This window comes from Berkeleyomyces rouxiae (assembly GCF_048999995.1).
Source record: "Berkeleyomyces rouxiae strain 22BRR77 chromosome Unknown BrBRR77_ptg000012l, whole genome shotgun sequence".
Classification (NCBI taxonomy): Eukaryota; Fungi; Ascomycota; class Sordariomycetes; order Microascales; family Ceratocystidaceae; genus Berkeleyomyces; species Berkeleyomyces rouxiae.
The window spans coordinates 1,038,297-1,058,072 of record NW_027396502.1 but is presented as its reverse complement, the minus strand read 5'-3'; the positions used below and the strand labels follow the sequence as shown (position 1 = coordinate 1,058,072).

Below are 19,776 nucleotides of genomic sequence, written 5' to 3'. Positions count from 1 at the left end.
GTGTGGGCCCCACGCTCAAACGCTGTTGACACAAAAGGAACGAGAATAGCAGTCAACTCAGAATAAGCTGCATCAACTGCAGAGTACCGAGTTACCTAATAGCGATGATCTATAGTGTGCAAGCCGGCCACACCCGAGTAGATAAACCGGAGTGACACCTCAAGGTTACACAGACCACCAAGTGGTATAACCGTATCATCATACGTCCTTGGAACATTAGCGTGACACAACGGAAGCGGGGTAAGGTGCCAGGCATAACCCTATGCAATGGCAATGGCAAGAATGGCTATTCATGACAGTATGCTCCTTTTAAATGACTGATTTCCACAGCAGTACTAAGATCGCCACATCCTAGACTAGAATCAAGTCGGAGAATTCGCAAAAGGAAGCCGGGCATCTAGGGACACGGAAGTCCACCGGGCTTTGCAGAATCGGAACAGAAGGAATAAGCCAACCATACGGGTCTAGACACAGCATGACTCCGCAGGCAAGAATTGTAGATCTCGATGCACCAACAACATCGTGACGTATAGGGGATCAACGGAATCCCTAGCATGAAAGCTTGTACATCTGATCAACATAAAACAAGGCCTTGAAGTGCAACGACAACTTCGTAAGGGCCTCGTGTCCACAGACAAGAGGAAGGTAAAAAAGAATGGGAATAACGAAAGGCAACCTCATCAACCGAGGGGCAGCACCAAGGATCTTAAGTGGGAATAAGTTGAGAACGCAGCTCAGTACCCGCAAAGGCAAAGGTTTTTCAACCTTGTTGTCCTCCCTAGTTATGGCATTGGTCATAGAAGTAAGAGCCAGGCCTGTAGGTTATAACAAACAACAATCGCTCAGTTCCATAGCCCATAAATCTGTTGCCTGCAAGATGCAGAAGGTCCCCTGAGAACTACCAAGTTCTGGTAACAAGTGTACACCAGAGTGGCTACTCAGTTGGCACAATCATCAATCGCCGCGACATAATCGCCTCCACAATAGCTAAGAACCCCCTGGGACATGGTTCGATGGATGTAAACGAACACGATTCCGGTTGTGGGAGAATAGACTAACATGTGTAATGGGGACTCATCATCGATCGGGTAATTGGTATATGACAACAGACAGCATGGAAACAAAGACGTGCAGGATCCGTAAAGAGTATTGGTGAAAGGGGAAAACAAGAAATTGGTAAAGTCAGCTTGTCAAACTTGGCAGTATTTCAGCACAAGATACAAGACTGGCCTGCACCACCATAGGCAGGACTTCGAAGAGGGACATCGTGTTTCTTTTAACGAGAAGAAAAACAACAAGATATTGTCCAAAAGAGAGAGGCAGAGAGTAGGCCCAAGTGAAGACACAAAGAGGTCGCAGAAAGGAGACATAGAGTAGTCGCAAGTAGACGTAACAGAGTCGAAGAAAGTAACAGGCAAGAGAGCTGTCCAAAGTAGAGGACACAGAACATGTCACAAGAAGTAGACGTATAGTGGTCGTAAGTAGACACAACAACAGCCGAAAGAAAATAGTCCGAACAGTGGCCTAACGCATTAGACACAACTGTGGCACGAAGACTAGACATAACTGTCAAGAAGTGGGACAGAAGCGAGCTGTTAACAAAGCGAGTAGACAGCAACTGTCAATACCCAGACAGACACGGGCTGTCAGCAAAGCGAGTAGATATAAACTATCAATACCCGGACAGACACGAGCTGTCGGCAATTATAACCCAGCAGGGGTCAAACGCAAGCACCATAGTGGTCAAAGAAGAGACACAAAAAAAGCAGTCGCCGATGGACACACGGTGTCACAAGGAAGAGGCATTAAGAGGTGTCAACCCAAAGAACAGACACGAGCTGTTCGTAGAACCAACGAGCTCAGCAAAGAACAGACACTAGCTGCTGATATCATATAAATAGACCCAACAGGAGTCAAAACAATTAGGCAAGACAAAGGCCAAGAAATACAGACACAGAGGTCTAAAAACAGACATAAACTGTCCAAGAAATCCCACAAGAACTCAATAACATGCTTTGGCACAATGGCAGGTGTGTGAGTAAACTCAACAACAACACTTTATACACTCAGGTACCATGTTGTAACTCAAAGTAATCTGGGAGTTGGCAACATCATTGCTGCAAGCCAAAAGGTGCATAGCTGGTAGACATGGCTTTCTGGAAACCCCCGTTCAGATGTGGCAAGTTGTAACGACTGGTTGATGCGGGACCAAATGAACAGCTTATAAAATAAGGTAGTTGACCGCCCGTAAATCAACAGAAGATCGTACACTGCCTGGTTCCCGAGGACAAAGAATCGGAGAAGCCAACACTGAAGAAGTAGGGGCAATGAAGCCACGTGTGAGCATGCCATCCAGGTTTTGCTTGACAAGTTGCAAATTTAGATGTGCATCATCAGACGGAAGAGTATTGATATGTTCGGCAGTCGAGACAAGATTAACAGCATGACCTGCGTCTTGACAAGAGGTGGTTGAAGGTACACCATCCCGCAAGAACACCGGACGCAAATCATAATAACTGTCCGAACTGCATTCGGGATATCGCTTGTGCACTTGTTCTAGCCGTAGGTCATCCTGATCAACAGGATCGAGAACCTGCTCAGCGGTAGTGCGGTGAGCCCGCCGGTTCTCATTGCTTGCAGTGGAACGCAAAGCTTGAGACGACATTAGCCTAGAGGAACAAAGTGCTTCAACGAAATTAAAGGAGCTGGGACAGAGACAGTGCCATCAACTGACTGTCCACAGAAGAAGAGAAGTAGATTGAGAAATGGAATCAACTAAGAACCAGAAAGAGCCGAGTTATGACTAGCGGACGAAGAAGGTTGTGTAACAACAGCAGCGCTAGTATGATCATAGGAAGACGGGATATCGGCCGTAGTCGAGAGCCGGAACGAAAAGAAGAATAAGGTGTGCTAAAGAATAACAAAGAGTTGGAAGAATGTGTGAGTCTTTAAATGAAGCTTAACAAAATATTACGGATAGGGCCCAAGGAAACCATTAGGGTTCTAGAAAGCCAACGACTCAGGACAATGATAGGTTCCAGAGGTGGACAGTCAGGCCTGCGCGGATATACGGCCGGGAGGAGAGGATAGAACTCTCTAGGTCGTATGGTCGGTTTGAGGTAAAGAGGCACACTCAACTAATTGATCTTATAACACACGGAAGGGAATAAACAATCACAGGAACACTGAGGTAACGAAGACGACAGAAGGTACTGATGCAATGAAGGCTATCAAGAAACAAGTGATAATTAAAGATATAGTACTAAAGAAGAAGGTACTATCGAAGAAGTGATACTATAAACTAGTATACAAAGAAGAATGGCAAAAGGGGTGTATGTGATTGTTAAGCTTGGGGAGCAAGAGTTAACCTGATCACACAGGGCAGAAGGCAACGCTATTTAAGGCGTTGCAGATTCTGACAACAGAGATCTTCCCAAGCTAGAACCAAATCACAGATAACCGAAAGTGGGGACATACGTAACTCAACGTTACCAGACGCTACTATCAAACCGGATGTTAGTTCACGAGATAAACCAACACGGCAGCAGCAGAACTGAAAATCCCTCAAGACACCCAGGCAACGATATGTCGCGTTACAGCGATATCGGCCTAACAGGTGTGGGCCCCACGCTCAAACGCTGTTGACACAAAAGGAACGAGAATAGCAGTCAACTCAGAATAAGCTGCATCAACTGCAGAGTACCGAGTTACCTAATAGCGATGATCTATAGTGTGCAAGCCGGCCACACCCGAGTAGATAAACCGGAGTGACACCTCAAGGTTACACAGACCACCAAGTGGTATAACCGTATCATCATACGTCCTTGGAACATTAGCGTGACACAACGGAAGCGGGGTAAGGTGCCAGGCATAACCCTATGCAATGGCAATGGCAAGAATGGCTATTCATGACAACACGAGTCCCATAGCTCAAGCAACAAGAATCCTGAAGAGCTTGGCAGACCACACGGATTGGGCCAAAGCCTCTCTCAGCGCCGCCAAGTCTGCTATGGAGGAACAGTCGAACAGACACAGACAACCACATCGACGTTTCCAGCCCGGCGACTGGGTTTGGTTGGCAAAAAGCTCCCATACTGTGCAGCAAGAAGGCCCAGGCAAGCGACTCCGGCCAAGATACCAGAAGCTCCAGGTCTTAGAGGCTGTAGGCTCCCACAGCTACCGTCTTGACCTGAAGGGTGCCAGAGGACACGACGTGTTTCATGCCGACAGATTGAAATACCACCCGAACGACCCTTGGCCCCGTCGGCGGCGCTATTGTCCCAGCAGTGCCCTACGTTGACCGCAAATCTACGACAGACGGCCCCCCTCGCCTATGAAAGAGGGCCCTACGGCCGGACAACGTCTACGCATCCTTCAGCACAACGTGCACAAAATGAAGGCTGTTCATGAGACAATACTTGAGGCTGCTGCAACCGGAAAGGCGGACATTGTCTGCATCCAGGAGCCTTATACCATAAAACTCAAAGCTGGGTATAGAACATTGACGCAGCCGGGCTTCACCCTGGTTGTGCCGTTTAATGTTAGGAATCTCGAGGCCATGCCTTTGCGCCCGCGGGTCCTGACCTACGTCCGCCAAGGCCTGCCGTTTTCTGTGCTGTTCGAGTTTGGCGATGCTGAGAGTGATATTCAGACCCTGCGCATCCTTGCGTCGGAGCCGTTTTCGCTTCTCAATGTCTACAACGAACGCCAGCTGACTGTGCAGCCTGTCCCCGAGACCCAACCCCGCCCCTATACCATTGAGCGCACCAATCTTTTATCGCGCAATATTGACACCAGTACTTTGCTTCTCGGCGACTTCAATCTCCATCACCATTGGTGGAATTCCCAGCGAGAGCATCCCCACGAACCACGAGCTGACTCTTTTGCTAACTGGCTGATGTCGCAGAATGCCACCCTGATTGTCGACGACGACTACGTTGAACGCAACGGCGGCACATACGTCAACAGCAGCACGACCTCGGTGATCGACCTCGCATTTTCCCTGCGGTCTCGACCGGGCCTGTTTACGAACTGGAGGTATCTTCAGGAGACGGGCTCCGATCACCGGGCCATCAGTTTTGATTACGTCAGCACCACCACACCCAAAACCCTAACACGTAACCCGGCGTTCAACACCAAGACGGCCGACTGGTCGCTGTTTCGCAAGGAATGGCTGGCTGGCCAGGCTGACCTTGAGCTTCAGCTGTCCCTGGCAGAGATTTCTGCAGACGGTGACGCAATGGCGCGACTGCTTTCCGAGGCCCTGCAATCTGCTTGTCAGAGGTGCATGTCAGTGAAGAGGCACAGTGCCCGCGCAAAGCCATGGTGGACGCCCGAGCTACAATCACAACGTCAGGCCGCATCGCGCGCAGAGAGAAGATACAGACGAGGCAGGCTGTCGCTGGTTGAGTTTCATTCGATTCGCAACAAGTACACCCATGCTGTCGAAGATGCTAAGTCTACTCACTGGACTACCTTTCTTTCTGACGCTGACAACGAAAAGGTCTACACAGCCTGGAAATACACCAAGCCAGCCACGGCGAGTTACTTCCCCCCCATCCAGGGGCCAGACGGGTTAGCCAATACCCCCGAGGAGAAGGAAAAGGCTTTGTTAGGGTCTGGGAGACCCGGGTCAAGGCTTTGCCTGATTGCCCGAGTTGAAGCCGATGTGGCTTGAGCAACGGTGGTTCGAGTGTCGGTGGTCCGAGTCCGCAAAGGCCCGACTACTGACGGTCCGAATACAAGTGGCCCAACCGGCCTTGATCCGAACGCCCGATGACTCACCACGTTTGGGTCAATCAGGTAGGCCTCAGTTGTTCTACCCAGGCAGTATAAAGAGCTGCTGCTCTCTCCTAGTTTTAGTTAGTTCTTTCTTCTTCTCTCCATCGCAATATATCTGTTTCTGCCCTTCTACGTCCTTTTACGACTTGGCCCCTTACATCATATTGCGATCTTCTTTTTCGCTACAGCCCTACAGTTCTACAGTTCTACAGTTCTTTACAGCCACAGGTACAGATACAGCTTTTACAGATTGCATTGCCCCTACAGTTCTCAACAGTCTTATCGTTTATTTTCCCCAAACCCGTTATCAATCTTCATCACACATTATTTTTTACTGTTACACAAACTCTCAACATGAGTGGCCGCACCACCGACGACATGCGGGCCGCTTACGCAAGCTCCCCTGTCCCCAGTGTCGACAGCACTGAGGACAAATATGCTCAACGGTTCGCCAAGCTGGAGAGCAAGTTTGCCAAGATGCTGGCTATGCTGGAGAACCAGAGCGAAGCCGCCCAGCAGGCAGCCGCCCAAACCCAAGCCTCCCAAGCAGCGCTTGCTACCGCCACCGCTGCTGCTGCCGCCGCCGCCTCAGCGGCTGGTAACGAGAATGGTCGCGCAAAACTGCGCTACAAGATTCCCTCGCTGAGTTCCACCGAGCCCGAGGAATTTGACGCCTGGTTCGACCAGGTCCTGGAAATATGGCACTGCGAGCGTGGCCATGTGGCCGACCGAGACTTCATCGTCTCGATCTATGCCCAGGCCGAGGGTTTGGCCCGCAGCCGCATGCGGTCAATCAAGACCCGACTAACAGACGACGGCCCCGTTTCCTGCGACCGGTTCCTTCAAGAGCTGCAGGGAGCGTTTGAGGACAAAGTTGCCGTAGATAAGGCACAAGACCAGCTCTCGCGGTTAAAGCAGAGAGGCAGAAGGATCGAGGTCCATCTGCAGGAGTTTGAGGACCTGCTGACCCGCGCCAAAGCTCTGGACGCGGCGGACTCACAGAAGATTAGGTGGCTGAAGGACAGCCTCGACACGCCCATTCGGGAATACGTGGCGAACTCGTTCCCTCCCCGGGTCTTCTCGGAGTACTTAGACCGGGTCGTGTTAGCTGCCGAGGAACTGCGGCAGCGTAAGCTCGATGCCGAGTCGACTTCTGGCCGCCGCTCCGGTTATTACCCGTCCGCCCCCGCTGCCCACCGCCATCCCGACGCCATGGACTGGGAACGAACCCGTCGCGTTGCCCCCCAGCCTACTCGTGCGCCTGCTGCCCGCCGCACTGCCCGCTGGGCGAGCGAAGAGGAACGAGAGAGACGTCGTCGCGCTGGCCTCTGCATCCGCTGTGGCGCCTCAGGTCACTTTGTACGGGAATGCCCCTACGATGTGCCTCCCAACCGGAACGCGCCTCCTGCCCGTGTCCGCGGTGTACACGTGCCCACGCCGCCGCAGCTAGACGATGACCTGGATGCCGATTTCGGTGTCGTACAGTTGCCCACTGCTCAGTCGGAAAACTGAGACCCTCCGGTGACAGTCGCCCCCGGAGGGGTAAGAACAAGAAGGGAACGTCCCCTTTGCTTGTGAGAGGCTCCTTATCTGTTGACGTTGTAATCAACGGCTCTCACAACTCAGTAGCTTTAGTCGATACCGGAAATACAGTCTCCTTGATCATATCCCAGGCCCTCGTGAAACGATTGAAACTACCTTGTTCTGCGCTGCAAACTTCCCTTTCCCTAAAACCTTTTAATGACCAACCTTCTTCTGTGGCCACTCAGGCTGCCCGCTTCGAGCTGGATCTCGGCGGCCTCCGGGAAGAAGTCCTTGCCCTTGTCGTACCCGACATTTATGATGACGAACTTCTTATTGGATACCCGTGGCTGAGCCACCACAACGCCCTAATAGACTGCAACCGACACCGTTTGGTGCTCCCCCACTTCTCCGTCCCTCGCTCTGTTTCGACCATTCGGAACTTGGACACCCCTACGGAATTGAAAGCTGCACGTGTCAGCAAGATCTTGCACCAGGACTTGAAGGTCTTTGCTGCGAGCATACAGGATATCAACAAAGCATTGGAAAAGTTGGCCCGAGAGAACGAGCCTGTTACAGATGACTGGAAGGAAAAGGTTCCCAGTTGGATAGACCCACAGAATGTTGTTGCTTTTGACCCAGAAGCACTCTACACGCGCCGCCTCCCGCCGCTGCGTCCCGGGATGAACCACGAGATTCATCTAACTGTCCCTGACTCGGAAGCTCCCTGGGGACCACTGTACAGCCTTTCCCACGATGAGTTGATAGTACTGCGCCAAACGTTACTGAACCTACTGAACAAGAAGTTCATTCGAATGAGTAGTTCCACTGCTGCTGCCCCCATCCTGTTCGTCAAGAAACCTGGCGGTGGACTTAGATTCTGCGTGGACTACCGTCTGTTGAACAAGCTGATGAAGAAGGATAGATACCCGTTACCCAACTTCAAGGAAACACTACGCCAAATCAGCCGTTCAAAGTGGTTCACTAAGCTTGACGTCGTTGCAGCGTTCCATAATATCCGTATCGAGCCAGGCCACGAATGGAAGACCGCTTTCCGTACGCGCCTGGGCTCCTTTGAATGGAACGTGATGCCGTTTGGTTTGTCCAATGCTCCTGCCCAATTCCAACGCTTCCTGAATTCCGTATTGCAAGAGTACCTCGACCTGTTTTGTTCTGCTTACGTTGATGACATCCTAGTGTACACCGATGGCTCCCTCGACGAGCACAAGGAACAAGTTAACCACGTCCTAGCCAAGCTCGTGAAGGCCGGACTGACGGTTGACATCGACAAGTGCGAGTTCGGTGTACAAGAAGTCAAGTACCTGGGCTACATCATCAAGCCTGGAAAAGCAACAATGGATCCTGCCAAGGTGCAAGCAGTGAAAGACTGGCCCGTACCCAGTTCCAAGAAAGAGCTCCGTGGCTTCCTAGGATTTGCCAATTTTTACCGCCCGTTCATCAAGAACTTTGCCGAAGTAGCCGTCCCTCTCACTTCACTGACTGGTCACCTAGTTCCCTTCGTCTGGTCTCCAGAATGCCAAGCTGCCTTCTCGTCACTCAAAGATCTCTTCTGTGCTTCGCCCGTCTTGCGCCTCTTCGACCACTCTCTGCCAACAACTGTCGAAGCTGACTCTTCAGGCTACAGCACTGGAGCTGTCCTATTGCAGCAGCATCCAGATGGCCTGTTTCCATGTGCCTACATCAGCCAGAAGCTGTCTCCTGCCGAGTCCAACTATGAGATCCATGACAAAGAAATGTTGGCAATTGTCCGAGCCCTGAAAGAGTGGAGAGGAGAGTTACGTGGCGCCCAGGGACCCATCCGAGTGTTTTTTTTTTTTTTTTTTTTATTCATTACTCGCATGGAACCTGATAGGGTTATGGCGAGGTGCAGTAAATCTACACATAGCAAGGTACAATAAAACAACATCCAAACTGTTACGGGTCGTGGACCCGATGTTGGATCATCTTTGGGCTGATCCATGTTGACCCACTTTTTGTGTGATTTGAAGTTGGGTCCACTTTCGGGTTAGGGTTTGTGGACCCACTTTTAGTCGACCAGGGTGCGACCCACTTTTTGTGTCAAGTGGGTCGGGACACACTTTTGTGTACAGGGATGATGCCCCACTTTTATTGTACAGGGGTCATAGGGCTGGTTGCCCTGGTGGGGCCCACACAACTGGATTCCTGAATGCCTATAAAGCAGAGCCAGTTCCCCCATCTTTAGTTTAGATTTTCTTCTTCCTTTTCTTTCTTTTCTTCCCTATGTTAAAGATAATAAACAGCATTGGACCTAACTATGAGTTTTCTCCGTACTTAGACAACCCGTCACATATTATCTTTAACATCACATTTTTTTTATCTTAGAAGCTTGTGAGGAAGCTTCACTACCCCTTGTTATCTTAGAAGCTTGTTAGGAAGCTTCATGACCCCTTGTTGTCTTAGAAGCTTGTGAGGAAGCTTCATTACCCCTTATGTTCTCTTAGAAGCCTGTGAGGAAGCTTCCCGTCCCCCCACCACACGAAGTCCGCCGACCTTGCATAAGTGTCAAGGTTCTTAAGCGAAGAATACCACGTTCCGCACGTGACGAAAGAAGCTAAGACTCGCATTCAGGCCGTGAGATAGCATACTTTAACGATGAACGACAAGTCAGAAGATGTTCTGTCCGGGCTACCCCGCGACTCCCAACAGGAGCAGCCCACCAATACCCCAGGATTAGAGGTATTTACGCCTCAGCAACTCGCAATAGTCCAGATGATACTACAGAACCACGCGAAACTACAAGCCCCGGCTCCTCCCGCGCCTGCACTTGCCCTACCACCTTCACAACCGATGATTAACCACCGCTACAACGCACCGTGGCCAGAGTGGGATGGAAAGCTTTTGTCCTTCCCCAGATATTTTAAACAGTTGAAGGTCCGCGCGCAAATCGCAGCTCACGTCATCGGGTCTTCCCAAGCAATTTGTCTCAGCATTTTCATGAGTATTCACGCTGAGCAACAAGCGAGAGTAGAACAATGGTTCACCGATGGCGCCATACACAATTGGGATTGGAAGAGTTTTCTTCAGCACATCAACGACCAGTTTGAAGACAAGGACGCGATCCAGAAGGCAGGCCAGAAGCTCTGCGCTATACAGATGGGAAGTCACCAGAGTTTTGTGTCTTTCCTACAAGATTTCGAGCACCAAGTTGGCTTATGTGGAGGTTTGGACTGGCCCGACCGCGTTAAGATTTTACACCTGAACTCCGCCATAAACTCGACACTTCAGGTATACCTCACAGTCAAAAACCTCCCCAACGACGACTACCCAAGATGGGTTGAGAAAGTAAAGAGAGTAGCGGGACGAGTGGAAGCGCTACCAGGATATAGTTCCAAGGACCCGTCGAAGACTTTGACGTGGTACAGCCAGACGAAAGCAGAAACAATGTCCGCCAAAGTTGTAACCCCGAGCGTCGTGGACCAGCAACCGCACCCCGACAATGATGAAGAACACGTGACAATGAGTGTCAACGCCTTCCACACGCCGCTCCCGAGCAATGAATGCCAACGCACCCGTCCCGTCAAACCCCGTGCACCTTGGAGATCTGCAGATGAAAAAGAGAAAGCAAAGTCTGGCAACGCCTGTTTCCGTTGCCTTGCCACGGGCCACCGGTCTCTTGACTGCCCGAAGTTTGCCCCGAGTCGTCGACCAGCGAGAATGAACCATGCAATGATTCCAGAAGTTTCAGAGCCGATGGACGAGATTATCGAGAGTGTTCCACACGATGCGGACACAAGAGTAGACCCAGACGAATTTCGGCCCCTGAGTTTAAAGAAGAGAAGACGCAAGAAGAGAACCGGCACCAACATCGTCCATGCTGATGCAGTCAACCACATGCATTCCACACCGTTTTTGATCGAGACTTTCGTCAACAACTTCTTTTATTGTGACGCACTGCTCGACACTGGATGCTTGGTAACATCAGCATTTGACGAAGGTTTAGTCAAGCGACGGGGTCTCCAGCGTATCCCCGTGAAGAGAAGAGAGCTACTACTTGCAGAAAACGACACGAAGAAGAGATGGATTTCAGAAATTGCAGTGTGCGACATTGATATCGACGGTCGCAAAGAGAGAGTCTACGGTTACGTGATACCGAATTTAGCCTACGACATGATCCTGGGAAAGCCCTGGATGGAGAAGAACGACGTCGTGTACTCCGCGAAAGAGCGAATGATTACCTTCAAGGATCAAGGAGACCGACTTATTGTCCGAGAGAAAGGCTGGCGTGAAGCGCACGCTGGCGCCCCCAAAGCAAGCATGGTGATGGCAGCAGTTTTTGCCGCAGAGATTCGACGAGGAAGGAAGAGCAAACAGAAGCTACAAGTGTTTTCGGCCTCCATTCAAGACATCAACAAGGCCCTCGAAGTGAAAGCCCGCCTCACAAGAGAACAGATTTCCGAGAGACTCCCGCAGGAACTCAAGCATTTAGCACCGATCTTCCTAGACGATGGCGAAGGAGATTTACCGCCCAACCGACCAGGCATCGACCACGCTATAAAGATGAAGAAAGACGAACAAGGACGAGACAAAGAGGTCCCATGGGGCCCCCTGTACAACATGTCGAGAGATGAATTATTGGTTCTGCGCAAGACGCTCGCAGACCACTTAGACAAGGGATGGATTCGCGCTAGCAGCTCCCCCGGAGGCGCCCCTGTCCTGTTTGTTCGGAAACCCGGAGGCGGTCTGCGATTCTGCGTGGACTATCGAGCACTGAACGACATAACCGAGAAAGATCGTTACCCGCTGCCGCTAATCAGTGAAACTCTGAGAGCGCTAGCCAAGGCACGCTATTTTACCAAGGTCGATGTCCGCGCCGCGTTTCACAAGATACGAATCACAGAAGGCGACGAATGGAAAACCGCTTTCCGGACCAGGTTCGGCCTATACGAGTGGCTAGTTACGCCCTTTGGACTATCCGGAGCACCCGCCACGTTTCAACGATACATCAACAGCACGCTCCGCGACTATTTGGACGACTTTTGTTCCGCGTACCTTGACGATGTACTAATTTACACCGACGGAAGTCACAAGGACCACATGAGAAAAGTGAACCTTGTGTTGGAGAGATTGGGCGATGCTGGTCTACGTTTAGACCTGAACAAGTGCGAGTTTGCAGTGACCGAGACGAAGTACCTGGGCTTTATCATCCAGGCCGGAGAGGGGATAAAAGTTGATCCCGCTAAAGTGGCTGCAATCCGCGAGTGGCAGCCTCCGACGAATGTGAAAAGCGTCCGCAGTTTTCTTGGCTTTGCGAATTTTTACCGCCAATTTATCCCGTTATTCAGCGAAGTTGCAGCGCCGCTAGTTCGACTTACGAAGAAAGAAGAGCCGTGGAAGTGGAGCAAGACAGAAAATCAAGCCTTTGAGAAGCTGAAGAACGACTTCATGAGAGCCCCCGTGCTAGCAATGTGGGATGAAGAACGGCCTACAATAGTAGAGTGCGACTGCTCAGGATGGGCACTGGGAGGTACGCTGTCGCAGGTCGACGAGACTGGAAGCCTCCGCCCCGTTGCATTTTTCTCAAAGAAGCTGAGCCCCGCCGAAGTCAACTACGAGATCCATGATAAAGAGTTGTTGGCTGTCATAAAGTGTCTTGAAGAATGGAGAGGCGAACTAAAGAGTCTTGGAGCCCCGTTTAAGATTCTTACCGACCACAGGAATCTTCAATATTTCATGACAACGCGCAAGCTATCGGAGAGACAGGTTCGGTGGTCACAGACACTTTCAGAGTATGATTTCCAACTGGAGTTTCGAGCAGGAGTCAAGAACGGAAAGCCCGATGCGTTGAGTCGACGAGAGCAGGACACCCCCCAGGGCGAGGATGATGAGCGACTCAAATCTCGAATCATGAAGCTAGTCAAGGATCACTGGCTTCCCGAAGCAACGACAGTAGCTCTGTCCCCGGCGGAGATCGTTCAGAGAACCGACATTGTCCCCCACGGAGACCAGATATTTTCGCAGCAAGATTTACAGCGCCTGTGGGACGAAGCAAAGACGAAGGACAGCGATTTCCACGAAATGTACAAGGCTCTAGCGACCGCAGAGAGAAGTTTTCCCCCGACACTGACCAAGAAGGTGGCTATATCCATAGCCGAATGTGAATTCGACAACCGAGGCGCCCTTGTATATCGACAGAAGCTTTTTATACCAGACTGGGAGCCCCTACGGACAGCGTTGATTCAGAGTACACATGATTCACACGTTACTGGCCACCCGGGACGAGACGGCACGCTTGCCATTCTATCACGCGACTTCTTCTGGCCCGGTATTTCGAGAGATGTACGTCGCTTCTGTGCGAACTGCGACGTGTGCGGAAGATCCAAAGTTTGGCGAGAACGGAAGAAAGGACTACTACGACCACTGCCGATACCGGAAAGACCACATTCAGAGCTGGGAATCGATTTCATGACTGAACTGCCGGCACGGAAGCCCGGCGACCCGAGATACCTGATGGTGATTGTCGACAGATTGACAGGAGCTGTGACCCTTGAAGCGATGACAACAATGACCGCGACACATTGCGCCGAGAGATTCTTGCAATGTCACTGGAAGTATCACGGCTTCCCACACGCCCTCACGTCAGACAGAGGAACCAACTGGACGAGCGAATTTTGGAGCAGCCTATGTCGTTTAACCAGCATCGAGAGAAGACTATCCACGGGATTCCATCCCCAGACAGACGGAGCCACGGAACGGATGAACCAGGAAGTGTTGGCGTACATGAGAGCGTTCGTTACCTATTCCCAGTACGACTGGCCGGAACTGTTGCCTGCCGCAATGTTAGCCATCAACAACCGCAATACGTCCATGGGGGTGAGCCCGTTTTTCCTCACCCACGGCTACCATGTGGACACGATCGAGCAAGTCCAACCGGAAGAGTCGCCGAAGACACTGGAACAGCAAGACGCCGAGAGATTCGTTGAGAGATTCCGTGAAGGCTGGGAGTTGGCACAAGCCGCCATGGCGTCACGACAGCAAGAAATGGAGAATCAGGCCAACAAGTCACGCAGCAGCCAAGAACGTTTCGAAGTAGGCGACCTAGTGTGGCTCAAGCTAAAGAACATTTCGACACCCCAGATTTCCAAGAAAATGTCGTGGGTCAACGCCAAATACCGAGTGACGAAAGTCGTATCTCCCCACGTTGTCGAGCTTGATGTGCCTACGAATATCTACCCGAAGTTCCATGTCGACCTGATCAAGAGAGCAGCCGGGAATCCACTCCCCTCCCAAAAGACCGACGACACGCAACCCCCCGCGCTCGAAGAGAACGAATATGGAGAGCCTGAATACTTGGTCGAGCGAATCTTGAGAAGCCGCCGGAGACGCGTAGGAAGAGGCTACCGCAGAGAGGTACTTGTCAAATGGGCAGGGTATGCAGAGCCAGACTGGAGACCGCGAGCCGACTTTGAGGAGACGGAAGCACTGGAGACTTTCGAAGCCGAGTTTGGAGATGAGGATGACGTTGGAGAGCCACAGACTGGCGCTATGACAGGCCCCCGCACACGGATGAGAGGAGGGGGGTAATGTTACGGGTCGTGGACCCGATGTTGGATCATCTTTGGGCTGATCCATGTTGACCCACTTTTTGTGTGATTTGAAGTTGGGTCCACTTTCGGGTTAGGGTTTGTGGACCCACTTTTAGTCGACCAGGGTGCGACCCACTTTTTGTGTCAAGTGGGTCGGGACACACTTTTGTGTACAGGGATGATGCCCCACTTTTATTGTACAGGGGTCATAGGGCTGGTTGCCCTGGTGGGGCCCACACAACTGGATTCCTGAATGCCTATAAAGCAGAGCCAGTTCCCCCATCTTTAGTTTAGATTTTCTTCTTCCTTTTCTTTCTTTTCTTCCCTATGTTAAAGATAATAAACAGCATTGGACCTAACTATGAGTTTTCTCCGTACTTAGACAACCCGTCACACAAACTCTAGCAAAAATCAACGACAAAGGAAATACGTCGTGTTCGACACAGTAATTTGTCCAAAGACACAAGCACCAACTCCTCCTCACTCCTCAACTTCCTCCACTCTCCTCCCACCACTACTTTCTCTTGTCCCCACACCTTCTACCCAGGCCTTCGTGCAAAAACCCGTCTTGCGAACAAACTTCAGCAGCACCTCGGTTCCGTTATTCGTATTGAAGAGCGTCGGGAGATCTAGCGACTTAGGACTCAATGCCATGGCCATCTCTTGACGCTCTGCAGAAAATGCGGCGCAGTGCAGCAGCACATGCTCAACGCTCTCGCTTTCATGTTCTTGACAACGGCGGCACCGGTCCGAGTCCGTCTTCTTGATGAGCAGCAGGTAGGGCAACAAGTTGCCTTTACCCACCTTCATCTGGAAGTACGCCGAGGTTAGCCATCTTGGTCCGGAAACCTTGGGCGCCTTAGCACGGAGAACTGGATCACCACCGATGGTACGCAGGTAGTGCGAGCCATGGGAGGGACCAGCGGCGGTGTCTCGCTCAAAAGCCCAGAGAGTCTCCCACTTGTCCATGGTAAACCTCCTAACCCTGGCGAAGACACTGCCCAGTGAGCTGAACTTGCGTTCATCATCACTCTCGAGAGCCTGGCGTGCAACCGCGTCTGCAATCTCGTTCCCCGCTATGCCCATGTGCCCGGGACACCACATCACCGTGACTGGCGACGTGAATGTACCGAGGACGCGGCGGGCCTGCCACGCGAAGTGGCCGTGCTTGCGGAGCCGCGCAATGGCAGCTTGGCTGTCGACAAACACATAGCAGGGGCGAGCTTGCTTTGTTATTTTTTCTGTTTTGGCGAGGAGCGTGAGTGCCTCCACGATGGCGGCGCTCTCGCAGTCTGCAACCTCCACATCTTGCAGTCGGTGACTGACTTTCGTTTTGATTTCACCGGTTTTGGTATCGACCACGCACGCTGCAAGTGAGCATCTGGAGCCTTCTTTGGAGCCGTCCGTATACACGGTGACGGCATCGTTCGGAAGTCTTGACAAGAACTGGGCATGCCTGACGGCAGCGTCCTCCTTGGGTCCAGGGTCGACGACGATGGAGATGCGGTCGGTCAGTGGCGGCTGCCAGGGACTATCCCACTCCTGTCGGCGACGTTCTCGTCTCCACATGCCTGCCACCAATGGCTTCAACTCGCGCATGATGCAGCCGAGTCGAGTCTTGACACTCATGTTATGCCCCAGGAGAGGCAGGTCTGAGTCATCGGGGGCAAGCTCGTCCTTGTCGGGTTGGGACGCAACACGGACGGGATGGTTGCGTTGGAGGCGGAGAGTGCGAGCGGCGTAGGCCATGCGTGCTTTGGCGAATCGAATAGAGGGGGGCGGGAGGCCGGCCTCGACTTCGACGGCGCGTGTTGGTGAACCGCGGAATGTACCTAGGATACGGGCGGCAGCTTGGCTTTGCAGTTTCTGGTATACCCTTTGCAGACTGAGCTGGGGTTTTGACGGGTCATACCAGAGAATTGATCCGTAATCGGCGACGGTACCCACACAGGAGATGTAGAGCTGACGGAGTGCCGCGATGGACAGTCCACGCGTGTTCGAAGCCAGCCGAAGCAAGCCGCGGAACGCGATCTCAGCCTTTTGGGTCCGTGCCTGGACGTGCTGTTTAAACGAAAGTCTGTTGTCGAAATGGAAACCTAGCCACTTGACCATCTTTTGGGGACGCACAGTGACATCACCTACTCGGACAGTTTGGGAGGCCCATTTTGCAGCATCGGTGTAGTGGATCAGCTCAGTTTTGCTCTCTTCAAACTCAATGCCGTAGTCGCGAGCCTTGGCCCGCAGCTCCGTCACGAGTTCTTCGAGAAGCGCCGCCGAACGCCTCGGGCTTTTGGACGCCACGGTTACGCTGAAGTCGTCTATATACGACAGCTGAAGTTGTGGTGTGTCGCCGGCCACCCGAGCCACTATATGCCGAGCATACAACAGGAAGAGTAGAGGACTGATGGGGGAACCTTGGGGGATGCCGATGTTAACCGGGGTCATCGGAAACGGCTGACCCTCGATGTGCAGGCCGACAGTACGGTCCTGGAGGAACGAAGCAACCCATTTTCGGAACACCAGGGGAAGACCGAGCTCACGTAAGCTGCGCATCAAGCAGGGCTTTGACACGTGGTCGAAAGCGCCCTTGACGTCAAGGAAGAGAGTGCTTGGAACGAGCTTCATCTCCTTGACCTTCTGCAGGTGGCTGACGTATACGAGAGCGGCGTCCATGGCTGAACGCTGTTTGCGGCCTCCCAGTTGAGTGTCGTCTAGAAGCGAGCTGTCATGGCAATTAGCGAGGTACCCTAAGCGGGTCGCAAAGACTTTCTCGAGCACTTTGCCTAGACAGTTGAGCAGTGAGATGATGCGGTAGGACTTTACGACTGAATAATCAGCCTTTCCGTCTTTCGCGAGCACAATCCCAGTAGCTTGCTTCCAGAGTGTGGGGTGTATTCCGAGGCGAGACAGGGCTTTGTAGACGGAGAGAAAGGGCGCGGGATGGGCCTCAAAGGCGATCTGGATGATCTTGGCGTTCATGCCGTCGGGCCCGGGGGCCTTCTTGGCGTTGGCGGACATGATTGCCTCCTTGATCTCGTGGTCTGTAAGGTCAGGCCAGGGGTATATGCTTCGGTCGGTGTCGTTCGGGGGGGTGTCGTGATGGGGGTCGTGATGGGGGTCGTGTGTATCGGCAACGTCAGGTCGGGGGTCGACACCTGCGCTAGACGTAGCACCCAGTAGCGTCAGGAAAGCCTTTTCCTTCTCCTCGGGGGTATTGGCTAACCCGTCTGGCCCCTGGATGGGGGGGAAGTAACTCGCCGTAGCTGGCTTGGTGTATTTCCAGGCTGTGTAGACCTTTTCGTTGTCAGCGTCAGAAAGAAAGGTAGTCCAGTGAGTAGACTTAGCATCTTCGACAGCATGGGTGTACTTGTTGCGAATCGAATGAAACTCAACCAGCGACAGCCTGCCTCGTCTGTATCTTCTCTCTGCGCGCGATGCGGCCTGACGTTGTGATTGCAGCTCGGGCGTCCACCATGGCTTTGCGCGGGCACTGTGTCTCTTCACTGACATGCACCTCTGACAAGCAGATTGCAGGGCCTCGGAAAGCAGTCGCGCCATTGCGTCACCGTCTGCAGAAATCTCTGCCAGGGACAGCTGAAGCTCAAGGTCGGCCTGGCCAGCCAGCCATTCCTTGCGAAACAGCGACCAGTCGGCCGTCTTGGTGTTGAACGCCGGGTTACGTGTTAGGGTTTTGGGTGTGGTGGTGCTGACGTAATCAAAACTGATGGCCCGGTGATCGGAGCCCGTCTCCTGAAGATACCTCCAGTTCGTAAACAGGCCCGGTCGAGACCGCAGGGAAAATGCGAGGTCGATCACCGAGGTCGTGCTGCTGTTGACGTATGTGCCGCCGTTGCGTTCAACGTAGTCGTCGTCGACAATCAGGGTGGCATTCTGCGACATCAGCCAGTTAGCAAAAGAGTCAGCTCGTGGTTCGTGGGGATGCTCTCGCTGGGAATTCCACCAATGGTGATGGAGATTGAAGTCGCCGAGAAGCAAAGTACTGGTGTCAATATTGCGCGATAAAAGATTGGTGCGCTCAATGGTATAGGGGCGGGGTTGGGTCTCGGGGACAGGCTGCACAGTCAGCTGGCGTTCGTTGTAGACATTGAGAAGCGAAAAAGGCTCCGACGCAAGGATGCGCAGGGTCTGAATATCACTCTCAGTATCGCCAAACTCGAACAGCACAGAAAACGGCAGGCCTTGGCGGACGTAGGTCAAGACCCGCGGGCGCAAAGGCATAGCCTCAAGATTCCTAACATTAAACGGCACAACCAGGGTGAAGCCCGGCTGCGTCAATGTTCTATACCCAGCTTTGAGTTTTATGGTGTAAGGCTCCTGGATGCAGACAATGTCCGCCTTTCCGGTTGCAGCAGCCTCAAGTATTGTCTCATGAACAGCCTTCATTTTGTGCACGTTGTGCTGAAGGATGCGTAGACGTTTTTTTTTTTTTTTTTTATTCATTACTCGCATGGAACCTGACAGGGTTATGGCGAGGTGTATATTAATACTATACACGAATCAAGGTTTAACGGAATCTCAAACAAGCTAGCTACTACACATAATATACTCCAATCCCCTGGCAGGGAGGCAGTTACATCTAAGATCCCACAAATATAATCCCCAAGTTATGACAGAAAGGAAATACATGAATAGCTTTTGGTATGAATTTCCAACGAGCAGCACTAACCCCAAGTGCCCCAGTTAAGGTTGACTGCTCGTAGAAAATTGGCGTCACTGGTAGGAATCGAACCTACGATGTTACGGGTCGTGGACCCGATGTTGGATCATCTTTGGGCTGATCCATGTTGACCCACTTTTTGTGTGATTTGAAGTTGGGTCCACTTTCGGGTTAGGGTTTGTGGACCCACTTTTAGTCGACCAGGGTGCGACCCACTTTTTGTGTCACAAG

General features: G+C 52.1%; 4 protein-coding genes across 4 annotated transcripts; 3 read left to right on the top strand and 1 right to left on the bottom strand.

The window, feature by feature from the left end:
• Positions 1-4,333: 4,333 nt before the first annotated feature.
• Positions 4,334-5,677, top strand: BROUX77_007601 (uncharacterized protein; the record flags this gene model as incomplete). Its single annotated transcript, XM_073752714.1, has 1 exon — positions 4,334-5,677. One exon carries the CDS (start codon positions 4,334-4,336, stop codon positions 5,675-5,677), a length of 1,344 nt encoding a protein of 447 aa, XP_073601894.1.
• Positions 5,678-6,135: 458 nt separating this feature from the next.
• BROUX77_007600 (uncharacterized protein) lies at positions 6,136-9,196 on the top strand (the record flags this gene model as incomplete). The annotated part of the gene is made up of 3 exons (XM_073752713.1): positions 6,136-7,257; positions 7,551-9,068; positions 9,176-9,196. The coding sequence occupies 3 exons, from the start codon at positions 6,136-6,138 to the stop codon at positions 9,194-9,196; spliced, it is 2,661 nt and encodes an 886-aa protein (XP_073601893.1).
• Positions 9,197-9,936: 740 nt separating this feature from the next.
• Positions 9,937-14,865, top strand: BROUX77_007599 (uncharacterized protein; the record flags this gene model as incomplete). Its single annotated transcript, XM_073752712.1, has 3 exons — positions 9,937-12,215; positions 12,294-13,620; positions 14,017-14,865. 3 exons carry the CDS (start codon positions 9,937-9,939, stop codon positions 14,863-14,865), a joined length of 4,455 nt encoding a protein of 1,484 aa, XP_073601892.1.
• A 482-nt stretch (positions 14,866-15,347) lies between these two features.
• BROUX77_007598 (uncharacterized protein) lies at positions 15,348-19,271 on the bottom strand (the record flags this gene model as incomplete). Its single annotated transcript, XM_073752711.1, has 1 exon — positions 15,348-19,271. One exon carries the CDS (start codon positions 19,269-19,271, stop codon positions 15,348-15,350), a length of 3,924 nt encoding a protein of 1,307 aa, XP_073601891.1.
• Between the last annotated feature and the right edge of the window lie 505 nt (positions 19,272-19,776).